The sequence below is a fragment of the Euprymna scolopes genome, chromosome 5 (genome assembly GCF_053919585.1).
Source record: "Euprymna scolopes isolate OS-2025 chromosome 5, ASM5391958v1, whole genome shotgun sequence".
NCBI classification, from domain to species: Eukaryota; Metazoa; Mollusca; class Cephalopoda; order Sepiida; family Sepiolidae; genus Euprymna; species Euprymna scolopes.
The window spans coordinates 5,058,603-5,073,714 of record NC_136486.1 but is presented as its reverse complement, the minus strand read 5'-3'; the positions used below and the strand labels follow the sequence as shown (position 1 = coordinate 5,073,714).

Below are 15,112 nucleotides of genomic sequence, written 5' to 3'. Positions count from 1 at the left end.
CAGGTTGAAGAATACCCTCCGTCGTAACAACTACCCTGATAGCATACTATCCACCAGACGTTATAATAGTATAAGAGACGAGAATGAAACCCAAAAACCTCCAACGGTCTGCCTACCATACATAAGAGGCATCTCCGAAAAGATTCAGAGAATATGCGCCCCCTACAACATCAAAATGGTATTCAAGAGCGAGTCAACACTCAGACGACACCTGGTATGAGTGAAGCCCCGCATGGAGGAGAACATGACCAAGAACTGCATATACTCCATCCCATGCAGTTGCAGAAAGGTTTACAAGGGTGAAACATGCCGCCCCCTTAAAGTAAGGGTGGAAGAACACTGAAAAGCAGTAACTAAAGGGGAGACGGAAAAATCGGGTATAGCCAACCATGTCTGGATGGAGAGGGGGGACCATCGCCCCCTATGGGATGAAGTAAAACTAATAAACAGAGAGACCCACTGGAAAGTGAGAAAACTTAAAGAAACAGCTCAAATGCTCAGACATAACAACCTACTGAGCAAACCAAGCATAGAGCTGAATGCAATTTGGACACCTCTGATAGAGAGAGAAAACCTTGAATAACAACATAGGTTTAACATTAACAAAAACCAACTAAGAATTGTCCTAGTGACATATGACCGAGTGGTCCTAGACGTATCAAAGTTTACAGTTACCCAAAGGTGCTGAGTTCAATCCTGAACGAAGGCAGTAAAAAAGTAACATTCAAAACAGAGAATCAGCAACTATGTCCCAGAGCCTAGTGGGAGTCTGAACACGGTACCCCTGTAATAATAATAAAGGGTTGGGTTCGAGACTCCTAACAAACGGTTCCCCAGTTCGAGATAAAACACCTGATGAAGGCCGTAGGGTAAAACGGCTGAAATGTTGTGACTATAACAACCAAGATGAGGAAGTCAGTCCGACAATGTCAATCAATGAAACTCATATATGCTGTGTGTTATTGGGTTTTCTGTTCAAAAAATAATTTTTTGCTTTCATATCCAGAAAAATATCAGCTTTATCAAAACATATTTGTTGATTAAATATATTTTTAATTCTGTGGAATTTCCATGGATCCTACTAATTTGTATTTTTCAGACAACTGTTTTCATCTTGATTTTTATTTTCACAATGCTTCGGCTGATGTAACCTCAGTCCTTCTTTAGGTGTATCTTGTCAAAGTGAAAAGCTACACAGGATTTCGAATGGAACTCTTTATTTAATCCACAGAGGTAGCATGTTCTCATTCCATCAGCCATAACCATGTAGAAATCTTTAGTAATTCACAATTGTATTCTTAGTATCGCCTATACTGAATATTGAACCTTCAACCTCCAGAAGAGTGTCATTTAGAACTGAAGTTTACTTAGTACTTTATCTGTTATGTCATGGGTTCTTGCAGATTCCAGTGTTATATAAAAAGATTCTCAAGTTCAACAAAGTTAATGAGATGAAATGATTGCCAGCCAAAAATTGAGGAGCATTATGGGAGTAAGTTCGATTATGACACTCGAATTTGAAAGTTTGTTTCAATGAAATTGTGTTCTCTTTTCCGTTCACGGTTCTCCTAATTATCTTAGACAGTCTGTTGCGCAAGTCCATTTATGTAACACGCCTTATTCCGACTCAATCGCCCGCTGGTTCCGTTTTGTTTTTGCATCTGGCAAAATTTCATTTGCATAGAAACTGCGAGAACTCTACATGTGATCATGAAGTACAAAAGCAACTGCGAATCACACACACATGGAATACTTCAAAGACATGGCCTTAAGTTCAGCTCCCTTAAAGCCCACCATGTGGCTAAGATACGTTGATGACACCTTCATACTCTGGCTCCATCAGGAAGACATCCAGGCTCTCCTAGACCATGTGAACTCAATAAGACCATCGATACAGTTCACAATGGAGAAAGAAAAAAGATAACCAACTGGCCTTCCTTGATATACTCATATCACGCACAGAGCATGGGTTTAAGACATCCGTATATCGCAAGCCTACCTTCACCGGACAATACCTAAACTTCAACTCCCATCACCCATACAGTATCAAACATGGAATCGCACGCTACTTACAACATCGAGCAGAGACAATAAGTAGCGATAACATTACATACCACTAAGAAATGGTAAGGTTGAAGAATACCCTCCGTCGTAACAACTACCTCGATAGCATACTATCCACCAGATGTGTTAATAGTATAAGAGAGGAGAATGAAACCCAAAAACCTCCAACGGTCTGCCTACCATACATACGAGGCATCTCCGAAAAGATTCAGAGAATATGTGCCCCCTACAACATCAGGACGGTATTCAAGAGCGAGTCAACACTCAGACGACACCTGGTACGAGTGAAGCCCCGCATGGAGGAGAACATGACCAAGAACTGCATATACTCCATCCCATGCAGTTGCAGAAAGGTTTACAAGGGTGAAACATGCCGCCCCCTTAAAGTAAGGGTGGAAGAACACCGAAAAGCGGTAACTAAAGGGGAGACGGAAAAATCGGGTATAGCCAACCATGTCTGAATGGAAAGGGGGGACCATCGCCCCCTATGGGATGAAGTAAAAATAATAAACAGAGAGACCCACTGGAAAGTGAGAAAACTTAAAGAAACAGCTCACATGCTCGTACATAACAACCTACTGAGCAAACCAAGCATAGAGCTGAATGCAATTTGGACACCTCTGATAGAGAGAGAAAACCTTGATTAACAACATAGGTTTAACATTAACAAAAACCAGCTAAGAATTGTCCTAGTGACATATGGCCGAGTGGTCCTAGACGTATCAAAGTTTACAGTTACCCAAAGGTGCTGAGTTCAATCCTGAACGAAGGCAGTAAAAAAGTAACATTCAAAACAGAGAATCAGCAACTATGTCCCAGAGCCTAGTGGGAGTCTGAACAGTCTGTAATAATAATTAAGGGTTGGGTTCGAGACTCCTAACAAACGGTTCCCCAGTTCGAGACAAAACACCTGATGAAGGCCGGAGGGTAAAACGGCTGAAATGTTGTGACTATAACAACCAAGATGAGGAAGTCAGTCCGACAATGTCAATCAATGAAACTCATATATGCTGTGTGTTATTGGGTTTTCTGTTCAAAAAATAATTTTTTGCTTTCATATCCAGAAAAATATCAGCTTTATCAAAACATATTTGTTGATTAAATATATTTTTAATTCTGTGGAATTTCCATGGATCCTACTAATTTGTATTTTTCAGACAACTGTTTTCATCTTGATTTTTATTTTCACAATGCTTCGGCTGATGTAACCTCAGTCCTTCTTTAGGTGTATCTTGTCAAAGTGAAAAGCTACACAGGATTTCGAATGGAACTCTTTATTTAATCCACAGAGGTAGCATGTTCTCATTCCATCAGCCATAACCATGTAGAAATCTTTAGTAATTCACAATTGTATTCTTAGTATCGCCTATACTGAATATTGAACCTTCAACCTCCAGAAGAGTGTCATTTAGAACTGAAGTTTACTTAGTACTTTATCTGTTATGTCATGGGTTCTTGCAGATTCCAGTGTTATATAAAAAGATTCTCAAGTTCAACAAAGTTAATGAGATGAAATGATTGCCAGCCAAAAATTGAGGAGCATTATGGGAGTAAGTTCGATTATGACACTCGAATTTGAAAGTTTGTTTCAATGAAATTGTGTTCTCTTTTCCGTTCACGGTTCTCCTAATTATCTTAGACAGTCTGTTGCGCAAGTCCATTTATGTAACACGCCTTATTCCGACTCAATCGCCCGCTGGTTCCGTTTTGTTTTTGCATCTGGCAAAATTTCATTTGCATAGAAACGGCGAGAACTCTACATGTGATCATGAAGTACAAAAGCAACTGCGAATCACACACACACACACACACACACACACACACACACACACACACACACACACTCTCTCTCTTGAGATAGTGGTATAAAGGCAGGTCGAGTGAGAAGGTTGTGGTTGTTGTTGTCATTGGACGTTACAGTGACGCGTGCGTTAGCAGGTGATTAAGAGGCGGTTTAATTTTTGTGTGTCAAGTCGCGCACCTCGGTGAAGGTCATATAAATCGTTCACCTCGGTGAAGGTGAAGGTCATAAGCTATTTCGGCAATTTCATTTTGTCTCTTTTCCTGGACAACTATGGCTGGGGCAAAGTTTGATTTAAAACTGATACCCGAATTCGACGGATCCACTTCTGTTGTCGACTGGGTTGAAAGGGTTGAGCTGACCTGCAACCTCTGTGAAGTAAAGGGGGTGCATACCGTGATTCTCCTGAGATTGGCTGGAGGCGCCCTAAGTGTATATCAGCAACTTAGTGCCGTGGAGAAGGCTGATATTACCTGTATAAAAAATGCTTTATACAAGGCATTTGCCATGGACTCCTGCACGGCCTACGAAACATTTGCCTCTAGGAAGCTCATGCAAGGAGAAACCGTGGACGTCTTCTTCGCGGAGCTGAAGAAACTTGCAGTTCTATTTGGCAATGGAGTGTCAGAGCAAACACTGGCGTATGCATTTGTGGCCGGCCTTCCCACCCATGTTAAGCAACTGTTGAAGGCTTCCACCAGCGTATCTGTAACGCCCATGGAACATTTGTTAGAACGCGCTCGAGCCATTATCAGAGATGAGGAGGACCTGAGGGAACCGGTTGTAATGATGGCGCAGGCAGCCAAGACTAATGCTGAAAAGAGTCCCAGTTTGAGACCCACGACCAATCGGAGATGTTTCTGCTGTGGCCAGCGAGGCCATATCGCAAGAAATTGTACTAACAAGGGGCGGGGGCGCCCGCGCTGTTTCCAATGTGGTAGTTATGGACATTTATCCCAAAATTGTGCGGGAAATGCATCAGGGGGCAGGACGTCAGCGCCGCCCTGTTCCCCGGACAAGATTTAATTGAGGCGCAACCGACAATAAATGTGTATGTGGACCAAGTGCTTTGTTCAGCTCTTCTCGACTCCGGGTGCTCACACACCATCATGAGTGCCAAGTTGTGTCGAAACTGGACAAAGCAGAACATCAAAGTAACCACAATAGATGGCAATACGCAAGCTTGCTGTGGAGCCGGAACTGTCAAAGTCCACGCAGACTCTGGTGTGGCTGCAGACATTAATGTGCTGGTGATGCGAGGGAATTTGCTGGGATTCGATGTACTGTTGGGATATGATGCTATTAAGGCACTGGGGGGAGTGGTTATCGGAAGAGATGGGACTGTGCGATTTTTGGAAACCCCAGTGTGTGCTGCAGTTCACATTGATCGGCCTGATTTTAAGGTGGACTACGACCCTCACCAAAAAGCATGGACTGCATCATGGAAGTGGACAGAAGGAAGGGCGCCAACCGAACTCAGAATAGCATTGCAGAGTACTCGATACCCGACGAGGCCCGTAATGAATACGAGAAGGAACTTGAGGCATGGATCCAGGATGATGGCTGATCCCCTACCCCAACAAGCTGGGACCACCCAAGGGTCTGATTCCCTTAATGGCGGTAGTCCAGCATAACAAATCAAAAGTTCGTCCGGTGCTGGACTATCGTGAACTCAATAGATACATTGAGACGTACACTGCCGATGCTGACGTGTGCGCCAGCAAGCTGAGAGAATGGCGCCAGAAGGGCTCCAATGTGTCTATAGTAGACTTGCGGAAGGCTTATTTGCAGGTGTGAGTGGATGAGACATTGTGGCCGTTCCAGACAGTGTGGTTCCGGGGTCAGAGATACTGCCTTACTCGGCTTGGCTTTGGGCTGAATGTGGCACCGCAAATTATGAAGACCATCGTAAATGCAGTGTTGTCCCAGGAAAAGATCACTGAGGACGCAACATCGGCCTATATTGATGATGTGTACGTCAATGAAGACGTACAATCTGCGTTGCACGTCAGAGAAAAGTTAGCTCAATTCGGGTTGGAGTGCAAGAATCCTGAACGTCTGAGGGATGGAGCACGGGTATTAGGATTGGATGTTTGCGGGAAAGACGGTACCTTACGATGGAGGCGTGGCAGTGAGATTCCAACCATCCCTGATGTTATTACGCGGCGGACTATTTTTTCCTTGTGTGGGAAACTTATTGGTCACTTACCAGCGTGTGGCTGGCTCCGAGCAGCTGTGGGCGTCATCAAACGCAGGGCAAGTTTGGTAACTACAGGTTGGGATGATGTATCTGATGATGCTCTTCTAACTCTGATGACGACAGAAACCCTAGAGAGAGTTAACAAGGAGGATCCTGCCCGTGGAGAATGGTGTGTCGATGGGGACACTGTGAATGTGTGGGTTTATGCTAGTTCTTTGGCATTGGGAGTGTTATTGGAGCAACGTGGAAATGTAATTGAAGACGCATGCTGGCTGCGACCCGTGAATGATGCTCAACACATCAGCCTGGCGGAACTGGATGCTGTTGTGAAGGGTTTAAATCTGGCACTGCAATGGCAGTCGAAGAAGTTACACTTGTACACGGATTCTCTCTGCGTCTACCACTGGGTGTCCGACACTCTCTCGGGACGAACAAGAGTCCGTACTAAGGCAGCCAGTGAGATGTTAATCCGGCGGAGGCTAAACACCCTGAAGAGTCTGGTATCAGAGTATGACCTGTCGGTGAGTGTAACGCTCATGGCATCACACTGTAATCGTGCAGACCAACTAACCCGTGTGCCTCACAAATGGTATGAAGCGGTGAAGACAGGCGTGGAGTTCACTGCTCGATCTTGCGCAGTTGGCGCGATTAGCTCATGCCAAATACAAAGAATTCATGTGCAGAGTGGACATCCAGGTATCAAAAGAACTTTGTATTTTGCGAGGCGTGTGGACCCGGCAGTGACAAGGGCGGATGTCAGGCGGATCATCAAGCACTGAGGCATGCCAGTCTATCGATCCTGCACCTGAGCAATGGCAGAAGGGGCGATTGGAAGTTGAGCATGTGTGGCAATGATTAGCAATGGATATTACCCATTACAGTGGTAAGACCTTTCTAACCCTTATCGACTGTGGACCCACTCGTTTTGCGGTGTGGCGGCAAATGATCAGGCAGGACTCAGCGAATGTTGTCCGCCAACTGTCATCTATCTTTTCTGAGCGAGGTGCACCGGAAGAGATATTGATGGACAACGATGCTGCTTTTTGTAGCCACTAAGTTCGGCAGTTGTTGAATGAGTGGGGTGTCCGACTATGACTGCGATGTGCTCATGTGCCATCAGGGAATGGCATTGCTGAGAGGAGCCATCGCAGCATCAAGAGAATTGCTGCCAGAAAACTATGCACCATTACGGAGGCCACGTATTGGTATAACATCACACCAAAGGATGGGAAGACACTAACAACAGCACCGGCCAATGCCATACACAAATACCGTGTTAGGATAAAGGGCATTGACACTGTCCAACCAATCGATGAGGAGAGTCGTAACAAATACAAGGTAGGGGATCCAGTTTGGGTTAGACCCCCTGGAAACCGGTGCACCACCAAGTTCAAGTGAGGACGAATATCTGGAGTGGTCAGGCAGCAGTCGGTCCTTGTTAATGGAACCCCACGCCATGTGCGCGATCTTCGCCCAGCTAGTGAAGTACATCCCACAACTACAGAGAGCGATGAATCATCAGATGATGAGCTGCTAATGAGTGAGGTCACCGAGCAAGAGAGTGGTAGTTGTAGTTCGTCTGATCAGGCAGGATCAGAACCAAAACCAGAACCGCACCCAGAACCAGAACCAGAACCTGAATCCGAGAGTGTAAATACCACCCTTCGCAGAAGCCAATGAACTAAGAGGCCACCCCCGGAGTGCACTCTATGTGATCATCAGATCAGGGGGGAGTATAGTACTTACCAACACAACAAACGCCCACGTGTTTGTGCCTTGTATAGGCATGCGCGACAACAAAACTTGGGTTTTTATAAGCGGAAGTCTCGAGGTTGTCAGGAATCTACAGGCGCATGCGGAAGAGAAGGGATTGAGATAGTGGTATAAAGGCAGGTCGAGTGAGAAGGTTGTGGTTGTTGTTGTCATTGGACGTTACAGTGACGCGTGCGTTAACAGGTGATTAAGAGGCGGTTTATTTTTTGTGTGTCAAGTCGCGCACCTCGGTGAAGGTCATATAAATCGTTCACCTCGGTGAAGGTGAAGGTTATAATATTTATAAAACAAGTAGTTGTTTACAAATAATATATTTATGAAACAAGTAGTTGTTTACAAGTAATTTATGAAACAAAACAAATTTTGATTTGTACTAAAACACAGAAAAAAAGAAACGTATTCTACATAAAAATAGAAATCAATCTTGGTTATAAAAATCTGTAAAACATTTATGAACACCCAAATAAGTCAGTTATTTTATATTTGTTTCTGCCATTAAAAGCTGGTTTAAAAAGTTTTATTTAAAATGTTTTATTTAAAAAGTTCTAAATTTTCAATTCTTATACCAATTATTATTATTTTTTGTTTTGTTGGCTGAACCAGTTTTTCTCATCAAAGTATACTGAATCTATCTGGGAGGATTGGCACTATCACCAAACAAACAACTATAATTAATTAATGATCGAATTTGTTGCAGTCCAAATTATCTGGAATGTTGATTGATTTGTATAAAGTGAGAAATGTTCGAAATATTAAAATAAATTTTCATTTGTTTTTGATGAACAGACGACAGTGTAAAAGAGTTAATACGTTGTATGAATGTGTGTTCATTAGTGTCAGAGTGTGTATGCTTATGATTATGTGTGCGTGAGTTAAGAAATGTATTATTTTGTTTCTCTCAATATTCAAGGCCCTGTCAGTAGGGCATTAGAATACGCCGACTGTCCCCCTGCAGAGGGTAAAAGTCCCTCAATGGGGGTCCTGGATATGACCTTAAACTATATCCAGTGGTGAGGCCCCAGCTGGTGGGCTTTGGGGAGTGTGGAGCCACCCTTTAATTACCATTGCTCCCAGGTCCACTCTGACCCAGAGTGGTAGTACCTGTTAGGGTCCCAACTATGGGTTAAATAGAAACCAACGTGAAAACAACAAATATATTCTATTAAAAAAATTTTTCTTCAAAATCTTTGGATTCGGCATTAAATAACCTGGAAAGGGTTGATATGCCGTAAAACAAAAACAACTAACTAACTAACTCAATATTCAACAGAGGGATGAAGAAAGCTGGAGTAAAATTGTGTGTATGTGTGAACTTTGGTTCAATTTTTTATTTTATTTTCAAACCGAATAAACGCTTTAACATAAGTTAAAACATTAAAAACTTATCCAACTAGGTAGAAAAGTAACTGTTCTTGTCTTCCGTGAAATTTATTGGTTATTTGTTTTTTGACAACTTTTTCATTTTATTGTCTATAGTAAAATACGCTCTACTTGGATGAATGTTTTTGTGAGGATCGAACGACACCATATAATTTACATGTATTTGTGTTGACCCATTTTTTAGGATTTTAATTCTTGGGAAGTTTTCTTGGGCGATGCGATGGGGAGTGGGGAAACTTTTTAAGGGAAACATTTTCCTAGACAGGGTTCAAAAGAGTCGCCAACCTGATAGGTCCTAAACTGTCATCAGAGCTTCAACCTCTGTCCCATCGACGAAATGTTGCATTCCTCCGCCTGCTCTACAAGTATTTTAATGGTGAATAGTCCAATGAACTACAGGCCATTGTACCCCTTCGAAGTAAATACCCCCGACAAACCTGACAAGCAGCAAAATCCCACCCCTACACAGTAGAGATTCCTAATAGTTTCTTCCCCAGAACTGCTAGACTTTGGAACTCCCTTCTGGGATTCTGCTTTCCCAACTGTACTGACATGCAGAAGTTCAAGTGTAATGTGAATGGACATTTTGCTGCTCAACTTCTTACATCGTATCCTTGCAACTTATGTCCCCGATAGTAGCCCCCTACATTAAAATGGCACTGTGCTTTGGTTGGGTTGAAAACAGAATAAAAAAAAACAAAAAAGAGAAATATTTTTTAAGGTCATACACAAATGTAACAGAACATCTGACGTGTTAGATGATAAACACAAAATAATGAGTTCAAAATTGTTTTAAGAAGATGTAATTATAATAAACTCTCAACTTTTCTTCTTCCTGTGTCGTGCATGTTCATGCCGTAGATGAAATCATGGTTCGTGTTCTCCATCGGCTTCGGTTCAGTGTTGGATTCCTTTGAAGACAATCAAATGATTTTAAACTTGACAGAAGACATGGAGTGGGTCGCCATTACCTTCCCCAGCACAATGGCATCTGACTTGCCTGTTTGCACCTATTCCTTGTCCTTAGATCATCCACATAGCTGCAGTCAAATAATGTAACTTAACTCTACCAGACCTGGGCTACTGAACCTAATTTGCCCCTGTGCCTGGCCTCCTGGTCAAAATTGTGAAAAAAATTTAAACACGTTAGCAATTTTTTACCTTTCATCTACCGTCAGCATTCAGCCTTTGTGTGCCAGTCCACCCAACAGGTGAAGCCCTCCTTGATGCACAGACCCATTTGCATCATCAGAATTATAATCACTTTCTCCTTCATTGATAGATTCAACAGTAATAGCGTTACTTGATTCAGAAACTCCTGATCAAATTCACCTTTATTTAAATCAAAATTTGTCACTTTATCCGACACTTGTTACACTGTGAAACTCCTTCATCTTGCTCTTTTACCTGTCAAAGTGCTTGGTTCGTCACTAGCTTGCTTCATGGCTACAAAACAATCCAAAACAAACGAAGTCATTTGCAGAACATTAGGCTTGTGCTAAATCGAGGCTAAGCAGCGATTAGATAGCTATTTTTAGCTCTTTGACAACACAAAAACACGTGGTTGGAAAAATACTGCTTTAGCGGTAACTCGGTATATAGCTTTTTCGGAAATTACTGGTATATTGGTAACTCAGTCTGGTAGGGTTAACCTATCTCCTTCTCATAGAACCATTGATCTGCTAGAGATTCATCCTCCTCCATAGCCTTCCAACGTCCTGCTGCTGACAACATCAGAGTTACCTTCTCCTAGATGCAGGTCTTAACTAAGACTAGAGGTGCATCTCTCCCAATGAATTAATGTGCCTCCAGATACCAACCTGGAAATTTCTTATGACTCTCTAAACTATCTATTATTTCACCATCACACTAGCTTAGTTCAACACCTTGTATTTTTTTAATGCTTTTTTTATGAGTGTCTCTGTTTCCAATAACATCATATAATTTACTTGTGATTCTTTTGTCCCTTTTTAGGATTTTAAATGCGCGCGGGTGAAAACTTTTTAAGGGAAACATTTTTTAAGATAATACTGAAATGTGAGAGAACTTGCGAAATGTTATTTGATAAACACAAAATAATCAGTTCAAAAACATTTTATATCATGTTTAAAATGGAAGTTTACATAAATAGGAAAATGTAGAATGTTTGTTCATTTTTTGAGAGTCCTTACAAAACGAGATTTGTTAGCTGAGATGTCGAAGAAGCCCGAGTCGAAAATTCAAGGGCCATGTATTATCCATAGGTCTGAAAAATCATAATCAAAACTTCCCCATTCAATTGCACAAAATATATTTGATTAAAAGCTATTAATAAAAATCAATGTTCATTTGTTTTCATCTTAGAGAGTTCAGTGAAAAATGTTTGGAGTATTAAAATGAATAAGTTTATACATTTTTACATTTTGTTTTTGATGAGCAGACGACATTGTTGTGAAAGAATTATTGCGTTGTGTGTATGTGTTAGTGTCAGAATGTGTATACTTATGACTGTGTGTGTGCGTGAGTTGAGAGACAAGGGCATGAAGAAGATGTACACGTGATGCATATTTGAGTGTTTCAATCCAGATTCTCATCTACTTCACATCTGTTGAGTTAGCAAAGCAGTAAAGAACATTTTTCTTTCTCAAATTATATTATAGACTAGAATTACAACTGCATTTGGTCTAAATAACATGTTTGTATCCCTGTGTGATTGTATCCTTACATTGTGTGAGTCAACTATTTTGTGCAATATTTATGTGTGGATGTTTTACATATACAACAAACATCATACGCGTCATCTTTTCTTTTTATCTTTATTCCTTCAATTACTCTGTCAGGGTTGTAATTTCACCGTTGTCTAACTCTTTATACCCCCCCCACCTCCACAATTTATATTGAATCGATTACCTCATTCCATGTCTGGCCTGACCAAAGACTGATACTTGATTCGCTTTCCAATTAACTAAACTCCACGTCTATATCTAAAACTATTTTTCTAATTTATTACATCATCACCGGAAGGTTTTCACATAATCCATCTGTTGTTATTCCCACATTCCAAACTGGGGTTCTTGATTCTAAATTTCTCTTCAAAGTGAAAAGGGCTGCAATAATATCGCGGAGAGGGGGGGGTCTTCATTCATGCTGAACGTCCACAGAGTACCCAGCAACAATATATTACATATAAAAGATGCCTCTGTGGAACTTTCTCAGGTCTTGCTAGTTGTTTATAAATATTTTATTGTAAAATACCATTTTAGACTTCCGAAACACAATCATAATGATAATCGACGTTGTTCATTTTCCGGCGTTGTTCAGAAGCAAGACCCTAACATCTATTTCTCATATTTAAAAAACATATTCTATGTGATTTTATTTTAGGAAATATATCGCTAAAGAAGGATGCCCAGGACGAGAGGTGAATATGGAGCGAGCTGATTTGATTTCATGCGTTACACAGCTGGAAACGGCAAGAAAAAAAATGTATCGTCAAGATAATGTAAGTTGACACAAATTGCATACTTTTTTGATGCCAATGATTTGCAATGTCAGTGAAAATGCCACGGTTAATTTTATCTCTTTTAAACATCTATTAAATATTTTATTAAGTTTATATAGTTTGCTTGAAGCATTGTTTAGTGTGTATATATAAAGGAAATTCAAATTTATAGAAGCCAACACAATGCAGAAGTGTTACGCTTACTGAGGAGTCAATCTGTGCCTATCAGCCAGTCTTTACCCCAGATCCAGTCGGGTGTATTTCCGTCGAGTGAGTACAAGTACCTTGAGTCCATCAGCACATTGCATAAAAATACTTGTAAAACAAGCACGGAGATATAATATTTCAGCGATGGGCCAGAGGTTGGAGTTTGGTTGATGGCATGGAACCTATTAGATTGGAAACTGGTTAACAAGAGACTAGAGGCAGATGCACCAGCTCAGATGTGGTAGCAATACTCCATGCATAAGCAAACAGTGGTCTTGTCGTGATATAGGATACTCTGTTGAGGAGTTGAAACTCCCAGGCTAACTCGATTGCCTTTAACTCAGAAGAACGACCTAGCCACGTGACTTCCTGTTTGGATTGTAATGGCGAAGTATCATCTTTTGCGAGAAAAATTGAAATGTTCATGAAGATAGTAGTTCGTTGGTATCGTTGAAGCTTTTAACGGACATCGTTGTTCAAAGATACGCTTTGTAATTAAAAATGTGAAGAAGAGATTATATTTTTTATATGTGCATGAATATAGATAAAACTTCTTGTTCTTTGTTATCATTATAGTTATTTAGGCTGTGACGGAAATTTTTTTTTTCGATTTGTTTACATTTTAGTTATAAAATAAAGATGGTGAACAATAGATAATTGGCGCACGTGTGTTTGACATAAAGTTGAAAATGCGACAAAAAGGTGTTTTTCTCCTTTTTGTAAATGCATTGTTTTGTTGTTTTTTCTTTCTTTTGTTTTATATATTTCGCTGATTATTTAACGGTATATCGGTATGTGTTTCATTTGCAACAAAATGTTTTTGGAACGTAGATTGTTAAGCTTTTATGAGAAATGTTCGTTAAGTCACCATTCTTGAAAAAAATCACGTCAGCGTCTACCACTTGTTGAGGAGGGACAGGATGGCCTGCTTGCGTGATAGACGATCCCGTCCCCAATGTGTATGGTGCATGTATTGGATGGTAGAAGGATTGATAAGTAAAAGGTAACATAATGATGACGAAAAACACACCGGTATATATCAGCGAAAGAATGAAATTTATTTACATAAATTTACATGAGAAATATTATGAAAGCGATAGAAAGAATAAGAGTTTGTTGAAAGATGAGTAACGTTACGTGCGATTGATGAAAGGCTGACGGTTAGTCAGGTAAGCTGGTTGGTGGCCGATGCCACCAGAGCGGTTCTTGATTACATGTCGAGGGTCCAGCGTGAAAGAGAGAAATATGAGAAACAGGAAGTCACGTGGCTAGGTCGCTCTTCTGAGTTAAAGGGCGACAATCGAGTTAGCCTGAGAGTTTCACCTCCCACAACTCTCAGTTGTGAGCAAATTTCTAGCATGATAGAGAGAGCCCAACTTCTTTGCAGAAATCCTAGCAATGTCGTAAAAGTATTTGTTCCAGTTCATGTTTCTTGTGAATGAAAAGCCAAGGAGTTTGAACAAAAAGCTTTCAGGTAGTGTATTTTTAGTCATGGCAATTGATGGTTGAGAAGGTTTTTCGTGATTGTTAAAGGAAAGAAGCTTAGTCTTAGCAGCATTAAATGTTATCATCTATTTATGTCCTCATTCCACTACAGACTGGATGTCTTCCTTTTAGGTTTCAGTCATTGCCTTACATATGCGTTCATTCATTTTCCCTTTGTGTCTGCTATAGAGTGTAGTGTCATCAGCAAATATGCCCATAATAGAGACAATTTTATCAGAGAGGTCATTCATGAATATCAGGAATAATAAAGGTCCAAGGATCGACCCCTGTAGCACACCCGCATTAATATCATATTGTTTTGATATATGACTATTGATGACAACCTTGATTTTTCTCTTGTGTAACAAGAATTTTATTGTATTAAGTATTTGTTCAGTCATATCATATGGTTTGATAGTCATGAGAAGATCCTTGTTATCAAAGGCCTTAGATATATCTCGATTTATTGCCCTAGTCGCTTCTGCCTTATCTAGTGTGTGTTATATATGTTCAGAGATTACAATAAGGATATCGAACAGCTTGCCTAAATCCATACTGCTGGTCAGAAAGAAGTCTATTATTTATGAAGTGGTGGATTAGTGCTTGATTGATTAAGAACACAAAAGTTTTGGTAAAGAGAAGGAGGAGGATAATAGGGCAATAATTTAATGGGTCAGTTCTTACACAAGAATTCTTCAAAACTGGTACCACAGAAGTAATT

The 15,112-nt window shown here is 40.7% G+C and overlaps 1 protein-coding gene across 3 annotated transcripts in view; it reads left to right on the top strand.

Annotated features, from left to right (window-relative positions):
- LOC145276693 (uncharacterized) overlaps window positions 1-15,112 on the top strand; it is a 164,803-nt gene that overhangs the window by 45,390 nt on the left and 104,301 nt on the right. For all 3 annotated transcript variants that reach the window (XM_080127881.1, XM_080127882.1, XM_080127880.1), the window contains one exon: window positions 12,582-12,699. In XM_080127881.1, coding sequence (XP_079984007.1) covers window positions 12,582-12,699 — 118 coding nt within the window. The remainder of the gene's footprint in view (window positions 1-12,581; window positions 12,700-15,112) is intronic.